Genomic DNA, 14,282 nt, shown 5'->3' with positions numbered 1-14,282 from the left:
GATCTGTTTGTCTCTAAATATGGATCTGGTCTTTTGCATTCATATTAATATTTATAGTTCTTATGAGACATAAACATCTTTGACTATATGTACATTTTTTCCTTGTTTTCATGTTTGAAGAGATGGCTTCAGAATGCAAAGTAATTGACATTTCTAGAAAATGTTATTAGTGTTTTCATCTATAACTCACTAGTGTTTTTTTATTAAAGCCTTTATATACATTTTTATTATTATGTCTTTCTTCTAATGTAAAGCATAATAAATGCATGGTAGTTTTATAGTAGCCTGTTATACATTAAATCTTACCGAATTTCTGAAGTGTGTGGCTTTATATAGCTTTATAAGACACCCAAACTGTGTATTTATGTTTCTAATTAAGACTACATATTACTTTGGTTTCTGCTTGACATTATTTTTTTAGAGAAACAGAACATTTTTTTCTTCCCTAATGGTACTTTAAGACATATCTAAGCATAAAGTGAAAAAAAAATATTCAATTCTTAAACTGTTTCTTCTTTAGTGATTTATAAGAACTCAGAATAAGATGGGTCTAGGAATGGGGACTGTCTTAGTCCATTTGGCTGCTGTAACAAAATGCCTCAGACTGGCTAATTTATAAACAGCAGAAATTTATTGCTCACAGTTCTGAAGGTTGGGAAGTCCAAGATCAAGGCACCAGTAGATTTAGTGTCTGGTGAGGGCCTGTTCCTCATGCTTGGTGCCTTCCACATGTTCTCACAGGACAGAAGGGGAAGGCAACTATTTTGGGCATCTTTTATAAGGGCGTTAATTCCATTCACAAGGACAGAGCCCTCATGACCTCATCACCTCCCAAAGTCCCTACCTTCTGATACCGTTACCTTAGTGATTAGGTTTCAACATTTGAATTTGGAGGGCGGGGATACAAACATTCAGACCATAGCAGGGAAAATTGATTGAGTGCTGTAGCATCTCTGTTCGCTTGGAAATCCATTAATTAGACAAATTTTAATTTGATTTCAATGTGAATCTGTAGATCAGTGTAAAAACATGCAGCAAAATGCTGTTCTCTGTCTCTGTCTGCCTCTTCCTCTCTTCCCGCCCCCCAGCATCTGTCTAGGAATCACTACAGATGACAAAGGGCCACAGCTGACTCAGGACCAGCCAATCAGGAGACTCTAACCCAATGTCACTGATTGGAACGACAGGTGCACTCATGCAACCAAGTCCCTTATGGAAAGCTTTGCCCCCAGACTCCTGTCTCTTGTGCCCTGTGGCTTCTGCTTGCTGTCTTGTCCTTGTTGCAGTTCTTGCTTAGGTAGAGACAGCTCTAAGATGGGCAGGACAGGAGTGGGGGGGAGGCAGAGGCTTTTTAAACCAGCAACAGCATTATGCTCTCTACACACTGGTCCCTTTTTGTGACTCAGTTGCCATTCAGAACATACTTGTTGAATCTGTGAAGGAACAGAGACCTTTTACATCTTGCAAGAACTTTCCTTACAGATATATTTGCAGAGTGACTGTGTCACACCCAGACAGAAATGGCTTCAACAAGACAGCCTTGTGTAAGGAAGAACGCTCACCTACTTAACCTCCCCTCCACGCCTCAAGTCTCCTAGGCTGGACTCTCCAAGTTGGAATTTATGGAAGTGACAAAAGTGTCACTTGAGATGGACCACTTCCAGCCCTCCAAAGAAGAGCTCTCTATATTTTATCTTGTCATGTGTTGATGAATAATGATCTGCATAACCACTCTGAATGCAATGAGGGATGTCCCGCTATCCATCCACCCCATCACTCAGGGGAGGCCAAGAGCCTGCTGGCCTTCTACTTCCATCTGGATCCCTTTCCCTCCGGGTCTGCAGGTCTCTTGGCTGCATCTTACAGGAGTCAGCTCAGGGTGGCCGTGCTCAGGCACTGAGGCCCCACCTTAGGCTCATGCTGCCTTAAATTCCTTATGGTAGAATGAAAATGACTTAATTAGGGCCTACCTGGAAAAAAAAGTGTGCACATCATGTCCACTTGCCTGGCTACGGCAACCCTTTCTAACCATCTCATGCCCACGGTAGCACTGGGCTCCAATTGCGGACTTGGTTTTTTCATGGTTTTTTAAATTAGATTGGCTGTTACTGTCAAGACTAAAATGTATCACTAGATTTTAGTAATGTTGTGTCCAGTGCTTAAACAGTGTAAACTCATGTCCATGTGCTCTTGATTAATAAGACCAACACAATTACAAGTAAAAAAAAAAAATTGCAAGTTAAATTCAATGACACTTTTTAAAAACCCATCAAGCATAGTTTGAAGACCAGTGCATTTGTGTGTGAACTTTTCCCGGCCCTGTCTCTGTGCTGTGTTTTAATGAATGTCATTGTTTCCAGGGAAAAGTTTTCATTTACCGAGGGAAAGAGTATGAACGTCGGGAAGATTTTGAAGCTCGGCTATTAACTCAGTTTCCAAACGCTGAGAAAATGAAGACAACATCTCCACCAGGCGACGATATTAAAAACTCTCCCGGCCAGTGTATCCTTTTACCTCACCGACTGTGAAACCGCTGCGACGCCTTTCGTTTGGACGGTTGGGTGTGCTCGGGGGGGCTTCTCTCGTGGTTGATGTCCACGCTGCATTATTGGTCCTTAACTCCCTTCCCTTCAGATATTCAGTGCTTCACAGTGAAGCCCAAACTCGATTTGCCCCCTAAGTTCCACAGGCCGGTGTCAGAGCAGATTGTAAGGTAATCATCCCCTTTTTCTCACCCAGCATGGGAGTGGGAAGAGACTGGGTACAGATCTCTTGCTAATAATTCCACCTTTGAAAGGATGGATATTTTATCTTCAGATTAGCTTTCCAGATGCCCTTTCTGTCCTCTTTGAAGAGCATTCAAAAAAGTGAAGGAAGAAGGTGATCCACGGGCTGGGAGGGTGCCGAGGCTATTCCTTCCCCAGAGTCACTGACAGCAAAAACTTGGGTGGGATGAGGAGCCACTCTGGTCTTCTTATAGACCCACCCTGTGGGGCGGACTCCCCTGTTGAGCTGTTTTTTGGGAAAAAAAAAAAAACAAACAACAAATTTTAGAGACAGGGTCTCACTTCATCTCCCAGGCTGGATTGCAGTGGCTTTGTCATAGCTCACTGTAGCCTCAAATTCCTGGGCTCAAGCGATCCTCCCACCTTAGCCTCCAAATGGTTGGCATGTGCCACCATGCCTGGCTGTTTGTTTGTTTGTTTGTTTAGAGACAGGGTCTTACTGTATTGCCCAGGCTGGTCTAAACTCCTGACCTCAAGTGATCCTTCTGCCTCAGCCTCCCAAAATGCTGGGATTACAGGCATGAGCCACTGTGCCTGGCCTGATGAGCTTTGCAACAGTGCACAAGCCCAGCCCCACACCCAGCAAATCTGAGTCCATACTCATGGATGTGGCTTGAGTGTTTGCCTTTTATAACGTGGGAAAAAGATTCAGACGTTTGCTCCTGGTAATACACAAGAGAAAGAGCCCTTCACCCCCACAGCACAGCAATTACATAATACAGGATTATGGGGTGGCTTTTAAACCTCAGGAGTCAACTGTCCAAATTCAAGTGAGATTTTGTGCCTTTCATTTGAATTGCACCTGACTTAGCGGTGGTGTAGAAACATCTGCTAAGGCAGATGTTTCTTCGATGTTAAAAATTTTCTTTCCTATTTGATCCATGTTCTAGTGAAAAAAAATTAACCTCTTTGATGATCTAATATTCTTCAGGATCTGGTTTTATATCCTGAAGTTTGGTGGTTTCCTTAACCTTTCATCATTTCTATGACCTTTCATCAGCAATAATGGAAGATAAACTTAGGACCCTGTTTACTTACAAATGGTTGCTCTCGCAAGGCATGCCTTTTAAGGCTTGCAACATTTTTTCTCAGAGAGAAGCATTTGCAGATAGTGACCTGCAGAGCACACCCAAATACGGTATTTCCCTGTGATGTGGGGCCCGTCTGCATTTCAGTGCAGAGCAGAAAGGATCCACACCTGCCCCTGGTATATGCTCAAAGTCTACCCCTTACCTCAGCAAGGGGGGCAGGCTATTTAGGGTCCGTGGGTGCTCTGGGGGTAGTTCCAAAATCTGCAGTTCATAGATCTGAAACTAAAGTATGTAAGACCTTTTTAAAAATAAAAAACACGTAAATGGAGCACAAAGACCTCGTTCTCTCCCCTCTGCCTCACCTTCCCCTACGTCTGCTGGTTCTGCTCTCATTCTGCATCTCTGCTCCCCAGAGGCCGGGACACAAAGGAGGCAAAAACTCAAGTTAATTTCTGCACCTGCCAACACCTCCCTCTCAAGCTGACTAGGAGAGGAAGCCAGGCTGTGGCTTCAGGTCAAGGTTAGGGGCATTTTATAAGACGCAGTGACATGCTCTGAGGCCAGACCCCATGTCTAAAAGCAAATTGGCTGTTTTGTCGGGTTACGTGTCTAACAGTTTGTATGTCTCTGTACAGTTTTTACAGGGTGAACGAGGTCCAGCGATTTGAGTATTCTCGACCAATCCGGAAGGGAGAGAAAAACCCAGACAATGAATTTGCGGTAAAAACAAAACAAAAACCGAGAAAACCACCAAAACAAAAACCAAAAAACAACTCCTTTCACCCACAACAAAACTGCTTGTGGAAAAGTGTGGCCACAAAGGCTACCACAGGGCAGTATTAAATGTCTCTTTATAGGATGTGCAGGAATCCTAACCTATTGCTCCACCAAATTTAGAGCAACTATTGATTGACATTTCACTAACGGTATGACTAAGGTCATTAAGATATGTAATAAGGTGACTGCACTATTCAAGTTCGGGTCCTTCTGTGCTGCGAGCACACTTCCCTCCTGCGTGTATCTGAGTTGGTCTTTCTGTGAGCCCCAGGTGTGAAAGCAGGTACCAGCACCTCTAGTTGCAGATGGCCTCCGGGAAGCTCCGAGGTACCTCCTGCAGTCAGGAGATGAACTGGGTCTAAACCCAGATGCTCACTCAGCATCCGGCACCCAGTGCCTGAGCTTCAGCGCGGCATTGCCCAGGACAGCAGGGCCTCCACCTCAGCACTGCTCACGTCGCGGGCATTCTGTGTGGTGGGCCTGTCCTGTGCACCGCAGGACATTTGGCAGCACCCCTGACCTCTACCCGCTAGGTGCCAGGACCACCTCCCCAGCTGTCACAACCAATCAAAAAGGTTTCCAGACATTGCTGAACAGCTATCTCATGTTGCAAACCATGCATTAGAGTCATAGAGATATTAACACAGATCCTCAAAGTCTTTTAAAAATTTATACGTACAAACTGGTTTCATGGATTCCACTTTTTAAAGGCATCAAAAACAATTTTTTTAAAATGTTACTGTTCATCTTGCCTGGAAAACCTATGTAGGCCCATATTGCAAGGAGGCATTAGCCCTAGGGACACCCTGGGAGGCCCAGTGCTACTGAGAATAGCTTCCTCTTGCCTGCAGTCTGGAGGAATCTGGAGGTGCAGGGGGTCAAAGGTGAATTAGCACCTGCTCCTGCAAGGTGAGGCTTGGAACATTTTCAGCAGGGTTGCCTCAAGTAAAGCACGGCTTCCACCCACTCTCCTGGCAATGCCTAAGGTTTCCTCGTCTGATCTCAGAGCTGTAACTGCCAGTCTCAGAGAACCCTGGAGAGGAAGTGCCTTCCAGCCCCGAGGCCAGGTTACTGTGTGTCAGTGAGCAGCTGCGGGGAGCCTGGAGTCAGTGATTCTCAAGTGTTCTGCAGTTCTAACAGACCGGTTGTTTCAAGATAAAAAGCCTATTTCTTGGTTAACGCCAGCATCCTAGACTCACTTGGTGACTGGTCACCGCGGTGTTGTCTAGAACAGTGCAGGAGGTCACACCCAGTCATGCTAAGGGCAGTGGGTTTCTGAGCAGTCTGTATCTGTCACGGTCACTACAAGCAATAATGCTATTATTTATGTAGTATCTCTACACTGTGGGATTTATAGGCAGGTCATGAATTTCCGTCTCACCTCTCCCATCTGGAAAGTAGGTATATTCTTAGATTCTAGAGAAACAGATGCAAGGAGGGCAAGCGCCCTGCCAAAGGGTGCGCAGCCAGGCAGGCACAGAGCTAAGAATAACTAGGACTCCTGACATTTGAGCTGCGCTAAGCCTCAGAGGCTATACTTCTTCTAAATGGCCCTGAAATCCCCTAATGGCCCCATTTAGGTCTGCATACTTGGATGAAGTGTTCAGAAGCCATAGGATTTGATCCATGCTTGACAAAGCCTCTGGCTTCCAGATAAGCACGGGGGTTTTGCAGTCTTGGGAAGCCAGGCTCCAGCCCTTCCACAGGGGCTGGCTTGGGGCAGGGGGCTGGGAGGGCTGCTGCCAGGCCAGGAGCGAAGTGTGGCAGCTCAGTACCTCCAAGCCCAGCAAGCGGTCCAGCTCTGGAGAGCTGGGGCCAGTCAACAGGGAGGGAGACGAGACAAGGCCTTAGTTCTCAGCAGCTGGTCGTGAAGTTCAGGATGGAGCCCAGAGGTCCTTCCCAGGGGGTGTTGACATGAGAGAAAGCAGAGAAGGTCTGGTCTAGAGATGGCCCTAAAGGGAGAGTGTACTTCTGTTTCTAGGGCGAGTACCTGAGGCAGCCGTCCCCGTGGGGCAAAAGGACCATCAGCCTGAGATACTGGAGGCCTTGCCTGTGTCCCTAAGGCGTCAGCCAGGCCCTCCCCTTTCCTCTTCTGGAAACTAAGGGGCTTGGGATAAATGCTTTCCAAGATCCAGGCCAGTGTTCTGGAATTGTGGACATTTCATTCTCCCGTGATTTGCATCTAGATGACTGTTGGCCGCTCAGGGATCCTGCAGTACGGGAGGTGTAGCAGGCCCAGTAGACATTCCGAAGGGAGAGTCAGACAAAGGATCACAGTTTACCCCTGCGATGGAGTTCTCTGCACCTTTATAGAGATGTAGTTTTATATTTGTTGGCTTGAAACAATTTCCTACGATATGTAATGTACTATTTTACAAAGAACACAGATTAGAAAATTGTGTTTTTATTTTAAATATACATATGTACACTTTTTCATACTGGGTAAGAAGTCTTGAGCAATAGATACTAAAATGTTTAGGTTATCATCTTTGGGTAGTGGGTGATTTTTCTCCTTTCTGTTTCCATATCTGTATGTTCTCCTATAAACATACATTAGTTATGTTAAACTTTAAAGTTTAAAACACTGATTTTATTAGAATGTGAGAGGTCACTTTTTTAAACCCAGTCTTCCTTAATGCATTTGCACCTTTGCTGAGAAAGATTATCATAAAACTCATAAAATTTAGAGACTTTCCAAAAATCTATTTGCTGAAGAAGGAACCCCTTCATTTTGAGGCATCTACGTCTTCCCTGCCCACTTACTATATAATACTTTTGTTGCCAAATACCAGGTAGATAGTCAACACCGGCTAGCAAACCAGGGACTGTCCTGTGTGACTGTTAAGCAGAGCATGGCTTGTGAGGTGTGACCTCAGCACACGCTTGCCCTGCGCTGAACACAGGCAGAACCCTTCCCTGAGGCAGGACCTAGTTCCTATAGAGTTATAAATTCGCCTTGGGAGCTGTGTCCACCTGCCGACATCCTTCTCCTAACAAGTGGTGTGTGTGTTCCCTTTGCAGAACATGTGGATCGAGAGAACCATATACACAACTGCGTATAAATTACCTGGAATTTTAAGGTGGTTTGAGGTCAAATCTGTTTTCATGGTAAGGACGCCCCCCAGCAGGAACTGTCCACTCGCCCCCCCATACAGTGTGATGCACCCTCTTCACCATCGCGTGACTGTGGCCAGTGTGCACACCTCGGGTCCCACGGTTCACGTCATTTCCCTGGCGTTCCTCAGAGCATTGATAGCTCCTTGCCCACCAATATTTTAGTGGAAATGCTGTGTAATCACCACCAGCTCCAGCTTATAAGAAAACCAGAAGTAAGATTTCATTTCTTCTTACAAAATATTTAAATTCAGTCATAGCTGTGCTGTTTTGACAGTTCTTGCTGTTAACTAAATGAAAAGTTTAAGACAAGTTCCAATTTACATACTTTTTTAAAGACCTCTTTTCCTGATGGTTTTATTGCCATTTACATGACAAACAACTTAATTAATAGTACTTGCTCATTTCAAGTAAAAATAGCCTGAGAATATACCATTCCCTGGCACTGTGTAAAGGAATAATGATTTCCATTTCTCAGCAAAGCTAAACCTTGCCTTGCTATGGGACAGTTTAATTTACATGAAACTCACATTTGCGGTGAGCTATATCGGACACGTTCATTTACATGAAGCAGAGTTGGTCAGCAGATTTATTGACTATGTTGAAATGCCGGGGCTGTGGCAATTGCCAGTATAAAAAGGTCTGATTGAACTGTGGAAGTTTTTGTTTGTGTGTCTCGATGTCTTTAGTCTTCGCCGGCAGGATCTCACCCTGGGTGGTGCTTGCCATTTAGTGCACAAAGAGTCCCCCCAAAACACCTGATTATTTGGCTCCAGGACTCGGCTGGAACTTCCCTTCCCTGCTGTGTGTCCATCCACCCTTCTCCTTTGCCCATGCCAACCTGAGTCCAGGCCACTCCGGGGGACCCGGGAGCCACCAGACTCCTCACCCTGCAGGGCCACAGGGCGGGAGCACCTAGGCTCTTCCCTGCCCCTCCCCGGGGCACTTTACATTTTGTGCTCCGGGAGCTCCTGTTCTCAGCCCCCAGCACCTGGCAGCTCCAACTGAGGGAGGACTGTCGGGAGTCAGATGCTGGGGTGAAGATGCAGCCCCTTCCCTGGGGCCCTCTGGAGCTGGTGATGTGCTCACTACACGCGGAGAGACGCCAGCAGAGCAGGCCCTTCACACACACAGGCGCTAATCCTCCCAGCGGGCCACTGCCCACAGGCCCCGCGTAATCAGGGATCTGTGAGCTAGCAGAGGTGGAAGGGCCCTGACCTTTCGTGAGGATGCAGTTCCTCCTCCAGCTGTGTTGGCCATTTTTAACAAACTAAGAGGGCTGGAAGCCGAATAATCCCAGAATGGCAGGACTAAATCCTGCTGTCAAACCCCTGTGGCCACTGCTTATGCCTCCAGGAACCAGCCCCCATGGGATCTCTGTAGGTCCAGGCGCTAACCCTGTTTGTTTGATAGAAATTGGCAACAAGTCTTCCCTGAGGCAAGTGAGATCAGGGATGGGTAGTTAGTAGCCGGTCCAGATGGAATACTGCCCTGGAGGGTCCATTTGGTGAAGCTGTATGCCTGGGATGGAACATTCTAGGGCCTGACAGAGCAAGGTGTGGGGTCAGGACAGCACTACTAGGACACGTGTTGTTCAGGATGCACATGGCTGGCCACGTTGTGTGCACTGTGACCTCTCCACAGCCGTCCCTCCAGCAGTGTAAGAAGGGAGCGTCGGTGAATGGAGCCACTGTTACCTCCGCAGCCACCGAGGAGTGTCACTCTAGGGTTTGGCAATTTACAGAGTCATCATCCCTGTTCATCTCTGTCCCTGCCACCCCCTCCTCACAGACAGTTCCCCCCAGGCTGCAGCAAGAAAGCAAGAGGCTCTGTTCACCAGGTGCTGAAGACACTTCCTGTCGCACCTGCTTTGGGAGGATCAAAGTTACCCTGAGGTCACCCTGGCCCAGGCCCCTATGGCCCTCTGGGGGGAGGCAGCTGAGTCTGTTGGAGTGGGGGCGGGACTGTGTTGCCCTGGTGCCTTGGGCTTACCCAGAGAGGGCCTCCGGAGAAGGAGGTCCTGAGGTGCCTGAGAGGATGCAGGGGAAGCTGAGGAGGACATGTCGGTCCCCTGCCTCCATGCTGAAGGCCCCACTGACCAGTGGCAGGTTTGCAAATGAGGCCGCTGAGGACAGGTTGAAAGTGCCCACGCACTTCCCTCCCACCAAGGGCATGTGGAGGCCACCGCGGCAGGGTGTAGCCAGACCGGACAGCGGGCTTCCCAAGTGCCCGGGCCTCTCTCTAGATTCCTCCAAATTCCCTAAAGTCTTCATGCTTTGTAAAGCAAGCAGAAAACAAGAATATGGTTGAAAGATCTCCTTTCTGAAGCAGACAGATTATATTTAAGTGCCACTCGGGGCTGTGTGTTTTCCTGGGGTAACCACACACGTGCATGCATACACATGTGTACATAACACACATGCACATACATGCACACACGTGCATACACACATACACACACACATACCCCCAGAGCTGAGCAACCTTGCTCTGTTCCTTTGGAATTTCCATGTGAGGGCTACGTCTATGGAAATAATGACAAAATGGCCAGCTGCTCTCAGTTGGGCCGTAAGTGATCATGCCCGAAAATTCTGTTGGCAAGAGAGGTGCTTGGGGGAGTAGGAAGCCTGCCCCGCTCACAACCTGGCTCCTTTGGTGGGGCCCTAGGAGCTGGGGCAGGTGGGGTGACCCGTGCTGTTGTCCTGTCCGTGCAGGTGGAGATCAGCCCCCTGGAGAACGCCATTGAGACCATGCAGCTGACGAATGACAAGATCGACAGCATGGTGCAGCAGCACCTGGACGACCCCAGCCTCCCCGTCAACCCCCTCTCCATGCTGCTCAACGGCATCGTGGACCCAGCCGTCATGGGGGGCTTCGCAAACTACGAAAAGGCTTGTGATAGCCCTGCCCCGGGACAGACTGAAAATTCCAGACACTATCCCCAAAGCCCAGAAACAATCCCACTGCTGATCCTTGCACAGTCTCAGCAGAGACCTGGCCGAGGCCAGGCAGGCCCTGCAGGTGCAGGAGGGTCGAGGCCTGGCCCCAGGCACAGCTCCCCAGAGCATCCTCTGACAGCTAGGAAGCCCCCACTGACCCAATCGGGTTGGGCTTATCTGTGCCCAGTGGGCCTCGGGTGGCTTTCAAGAGGCCTGGGATTATTAAAGACAAAGCATGGGAGTATTTAGTCTAGAGAGCAGCACTTTGACAGCGGAGGGGGCCCGGCCAGCTGGTCTCCCTGGATCCTAGCTGGATGGGAACCGGCAGAAGCTGAAGGACACGGGTGAGATCCAGACCAGGGCCCTGCGTTTTTGTAAATGAAGTTCTCTTGGCATACTGCCATGCGCCCATTCATTTACTTATCGCCTGTGACCGTTTTCCTGATACTAAAACAGCACAGTTGAGTAGTTGGCATTGAGTAGTTGTGACAGAGACCCTTACGCTCCACAAAACCTAAAATGTTTACCATCTGGCCCATCTCAGAGAAAGCTTGTTGACCTCTGATCTAGACAAGGAAAAACGGAGACAGAAAGGGCCTGGCAGGAGAGCAGGCTGCGCTGCACGGGGTGGTTGACCACCCTTGGGCAAACAGGCAGTGCTTAATGCTCAGTTGCCTTCAGGTGTAGGTCAGGCCGGGCAAGTGCAGGATGGAAAGCCTGACACATATGCAGCTGGGAGGGCTGTGGTCACTGCCACTCAGCAGGACCGAGCTATCCAGGTCAGCGAGGCTTTGCTGGACTCCAAGGACTGGGCATGCTGGTCCCCCCTCCCCACCCCTAGCTGCCTGTTAGCTCCACTTATTGTATTGGGCCTTACTGGGCATTTTGCCCTGGGTGCTGGGGAGGGTGTAACCAGGGTCTGGAGTGAGCTCCGTGCGAGTCTGTTTTACATACGGCTCCATCCCCAGTGCCTGGTGCCCAGTACGTGTGAGAACCACTGTAGGGTGCGCAGGTGTACTGAGTGGCTCTCCCTGTCTCCACCAGGCCTTCTTCACGGACCGGTACCTGCAGGAACACCCCGAGGCCCACGAAAAGATCGAGAAGCTCAAGGACCTGATTGCTTGGCAGGTAGAGTGTCAGATGCCAACCTTGCATGGCTGGAGGGGAAGAAAAGCCCAGTCCAGGCTGACACAGGTCTGCCAGGGCCCTCTCAGCATGGGAGCGTCCAGACAGCAGTCGGAGTGGACGTGACTACCATTGTCTCTGGGTAAACCCACCCATGCTGTGTGATCGACTCAGCTCCCAGGCTGCCTGCTGTCATGAGTTAGAACACCCGGAAAATTTTCTCTTGCAAGTGAACAAGGCCTCTTTCCGCCCGCTGCTGGAAAATCCAGCAGTGTGGAATTGATAGGACAGAACCCAGGGCAAGCTCAGAGCCATGATGCTGTGGACCGTGGCCTATACCAGGGGAGGTGCTCGGCCACCGTGTCCTTGGCGAGTGTGCAGGCCGGGAGCTGAGGTGCACCCTCCTCGTGCTCCCTGCGGGCCCTAGCAGGTGGTATGTGTCCTCGTTGGTGTTTTCCCAGCTGTACTTCTGCATATCATTTTGTTCTTCAACTCATGCTCCCGGGGCCTTCTGAGTCGTCTTAGAAGGCCACCACCTTAAAAGGGTAGGTGGCTCCGGAAGGTGCTGTGTTTTCAGTTGTCAGTTACCTGTGGATGTATCTATGCTTCTCGGAGCCCTGAACATGTCAGGGAGGTCTATGAGCTCAGCCTGCACTTGTGTTGCTATGCTGGGCAACTCATTTCTTTAGACCTCGTTTGCTCATGCGGGAGGCGAGGAGGCTGCTGTCCCTGAGATGGTGCCAGGCTGAGTAGAGAGAGCTGGGAATAGAGCATGGCAGCCCGTGCCGCTTGGCTGAGCCGCAGTCCCAGGCTCCCACTTGGGCCTCAGAGATCCTGTATGGCCAGGCACAAGCCGGGGCTATTCCTCTGAGGAGACGTCTCTGGGCATTTTGATTCTGGTCCCATCCTAGCGGCTTCTCCATCATCAGCACATTGGCCAGTGAGACCTCTTAGGGTGGAGCAAAGCTGACCTTTGGTTGTAAGCCAAGTTACAAGTCTTCCGAATTTGTGTTCAGATGTATAAGAGTGACTACATTTTTATAATTCTAAGTATATTTATATATGTCCATAATATATATTATGTATATTATAATTGTGATAATATAACAAAATTTACCATTTTAACCATTTTTAAGCATACAGTTCAGAGGCATTACATTCCTATGGTTGTACAACCATCACCACCATCCACCTCCAGAACTTTTTCATCTTGCAAAACTGAAACTTTGCACTCACGAAACAATAACTCCCCCATTCTACTCTTTGTCTCATGAATCTGACACGCCAGTACCTCATGTAAGTGGAATCATACAGTATCTGTCCTTTGTGTCTGGCCTGTTTCACTGAGCCTGTCTTCAGGGTCCATCCGTGCTGTAGTACGTGTCAGACCTTTATTTCTTCTTGGGCTGAACCATATTTCATTGCAGGGAGAGACCACATTTTGTTTGTCCAGTTATCTGATGATGAACATTTGGGTTATTTCCACCTTTTGGTTGGTGTGAAAAATGCTGCTATGAACATGTGTGTACAAACATCTTTTTTAAGTCCCTGCTTTCAGTACTCTGGGGCATATACCCAAAACTGGAATTGCTGGATCATGTGGTGTTCTCTGTTTGATTTTTTGAGGAACTGCCAAACTTTTCTACAATTGCTGCACCAGTTTACCTTCCCACCGTCAATAATGAACGATTCAGATTTCTTTACATCCTGACCAAGACTTGTTTTCTGGGTTGTTGTTTTTTTTTAATAATAGTAATTCTAATGAGTACTTAAATATATTTAACAGAAATTATATTTAAAAAGGAGAAATTAGGCTTTGTCACAAATCTGTCTGCATTTGAAATGTTTGCCTTGAAATTGTGACTTAAAAACCCTCAGATCCAGCTGGAAGGGACGTCGTTGGCCAAGGATGGTTTCTCTGCATGGAATGTAAGCCTCTTGTAGTCCGTCTTCCTCTGTTACCTCAAAAGTAGGAGTGAGTTTAAAATTTTTAATGATTCCATTTTAGATGTTGTAGAAACCAAAGCTTACAAAATTCAAAATTTTTCTGAAGGCTGTAAAACCATTGCTATACAAAAACTAGTTTGGGCTGCAAAAGTTCTATTGATTTTTTTTTTTCCTGTAAGCTTTTACAGCAAATTGGATTTTAAGAGTTTCAAGCCCTACAGAGGAAAATAATTTGTTCCCCAGAGAGCAACTTTATGTCAGCACTATGTCATCACTCCTAATAACTATATTAAAGGATGAATTTTAAAGCAGGTCACAGGAAAGTTGAAAGAAATAATCAGTTTTCTAGTAACTTCATTAAATCAAAAAGTGATGAAAAATACATATTCAAAGCATTGTGTATGATTTTGCTTTCATTTGCAAATATTTTGAAAACTCCTATCTTAGTGTTGGTAATTGAGTTCTATGTTCATTAAAAATAAGAAGTCTGGGGTTATCAGAATGCTTTATTCTCTTTTTGTTTATTAGTTCACTTCGGGTTTTTTTATCTGAAACTCTATCAG

At 47.5% G+C, this 14,282-nt stretch overlaps 1 protein-coding gene across 3 annotated transcripts in view; it reads left to right on the top strand.

The window, feature by feature from the left end:
• The window catches only part of DOCK1 (dedicator of cytokinesis 1), a 469,449-nt gene that overhangs the window by 429,989 nt on the left and 25,178 nt on the right, over nucleotides 1–14,282 (top strand). For all 3 annotated transcript variants that reach the window (XM_045569235.1, XM_045569236.1, XM_045569237.1), the window contains 6 exons: nucleotides 2,361–2,502; nucleotides 2,635–2,713; nucleotides 4,453–4,537; nucleotides 7,616–7,702; nucleotides 10,423–10,599; nucleotides 11,692–11,775. In XM_045569235.1, coding sequence (XP_045425191.1) covers nucleotides 2,361–2,502; nucleotides 2,635–2,713; nucleotides 4,453–4,537; nucleotides 7,616–7,702; nucleotides 10,423–10,599; nucleotides 11,692–11,775 — 654 coding nt within the window. The remainder of the gene's footprint in view (nucleotides 1–2,360; nucleotides 2,503–2,634; nucleotides 2,714–4,452; nucleotides 4,538–7,615; nucleotides 7,703–10,422; nucleotides 10,600–11,691; nucleotides 11,776–14,282) is intronic.

This window comes from Lemur catta, chromosome 14, assembly GCF_020740605.2.
Source record: "Lemur catta isolate mLemCat1 chromosome 14, mLemCat1.pri, whole genome shotgun sequence".
NCBI lineage: Eukaryota > Metazoa > Chordata > Mammalia > Primates > Lemuridae > Lemur > Lemur catta.
Note: the sequence above shows the minus strand (reverse complement) of the source record. Positions and strands in the feature narration are given on the sequence as shown.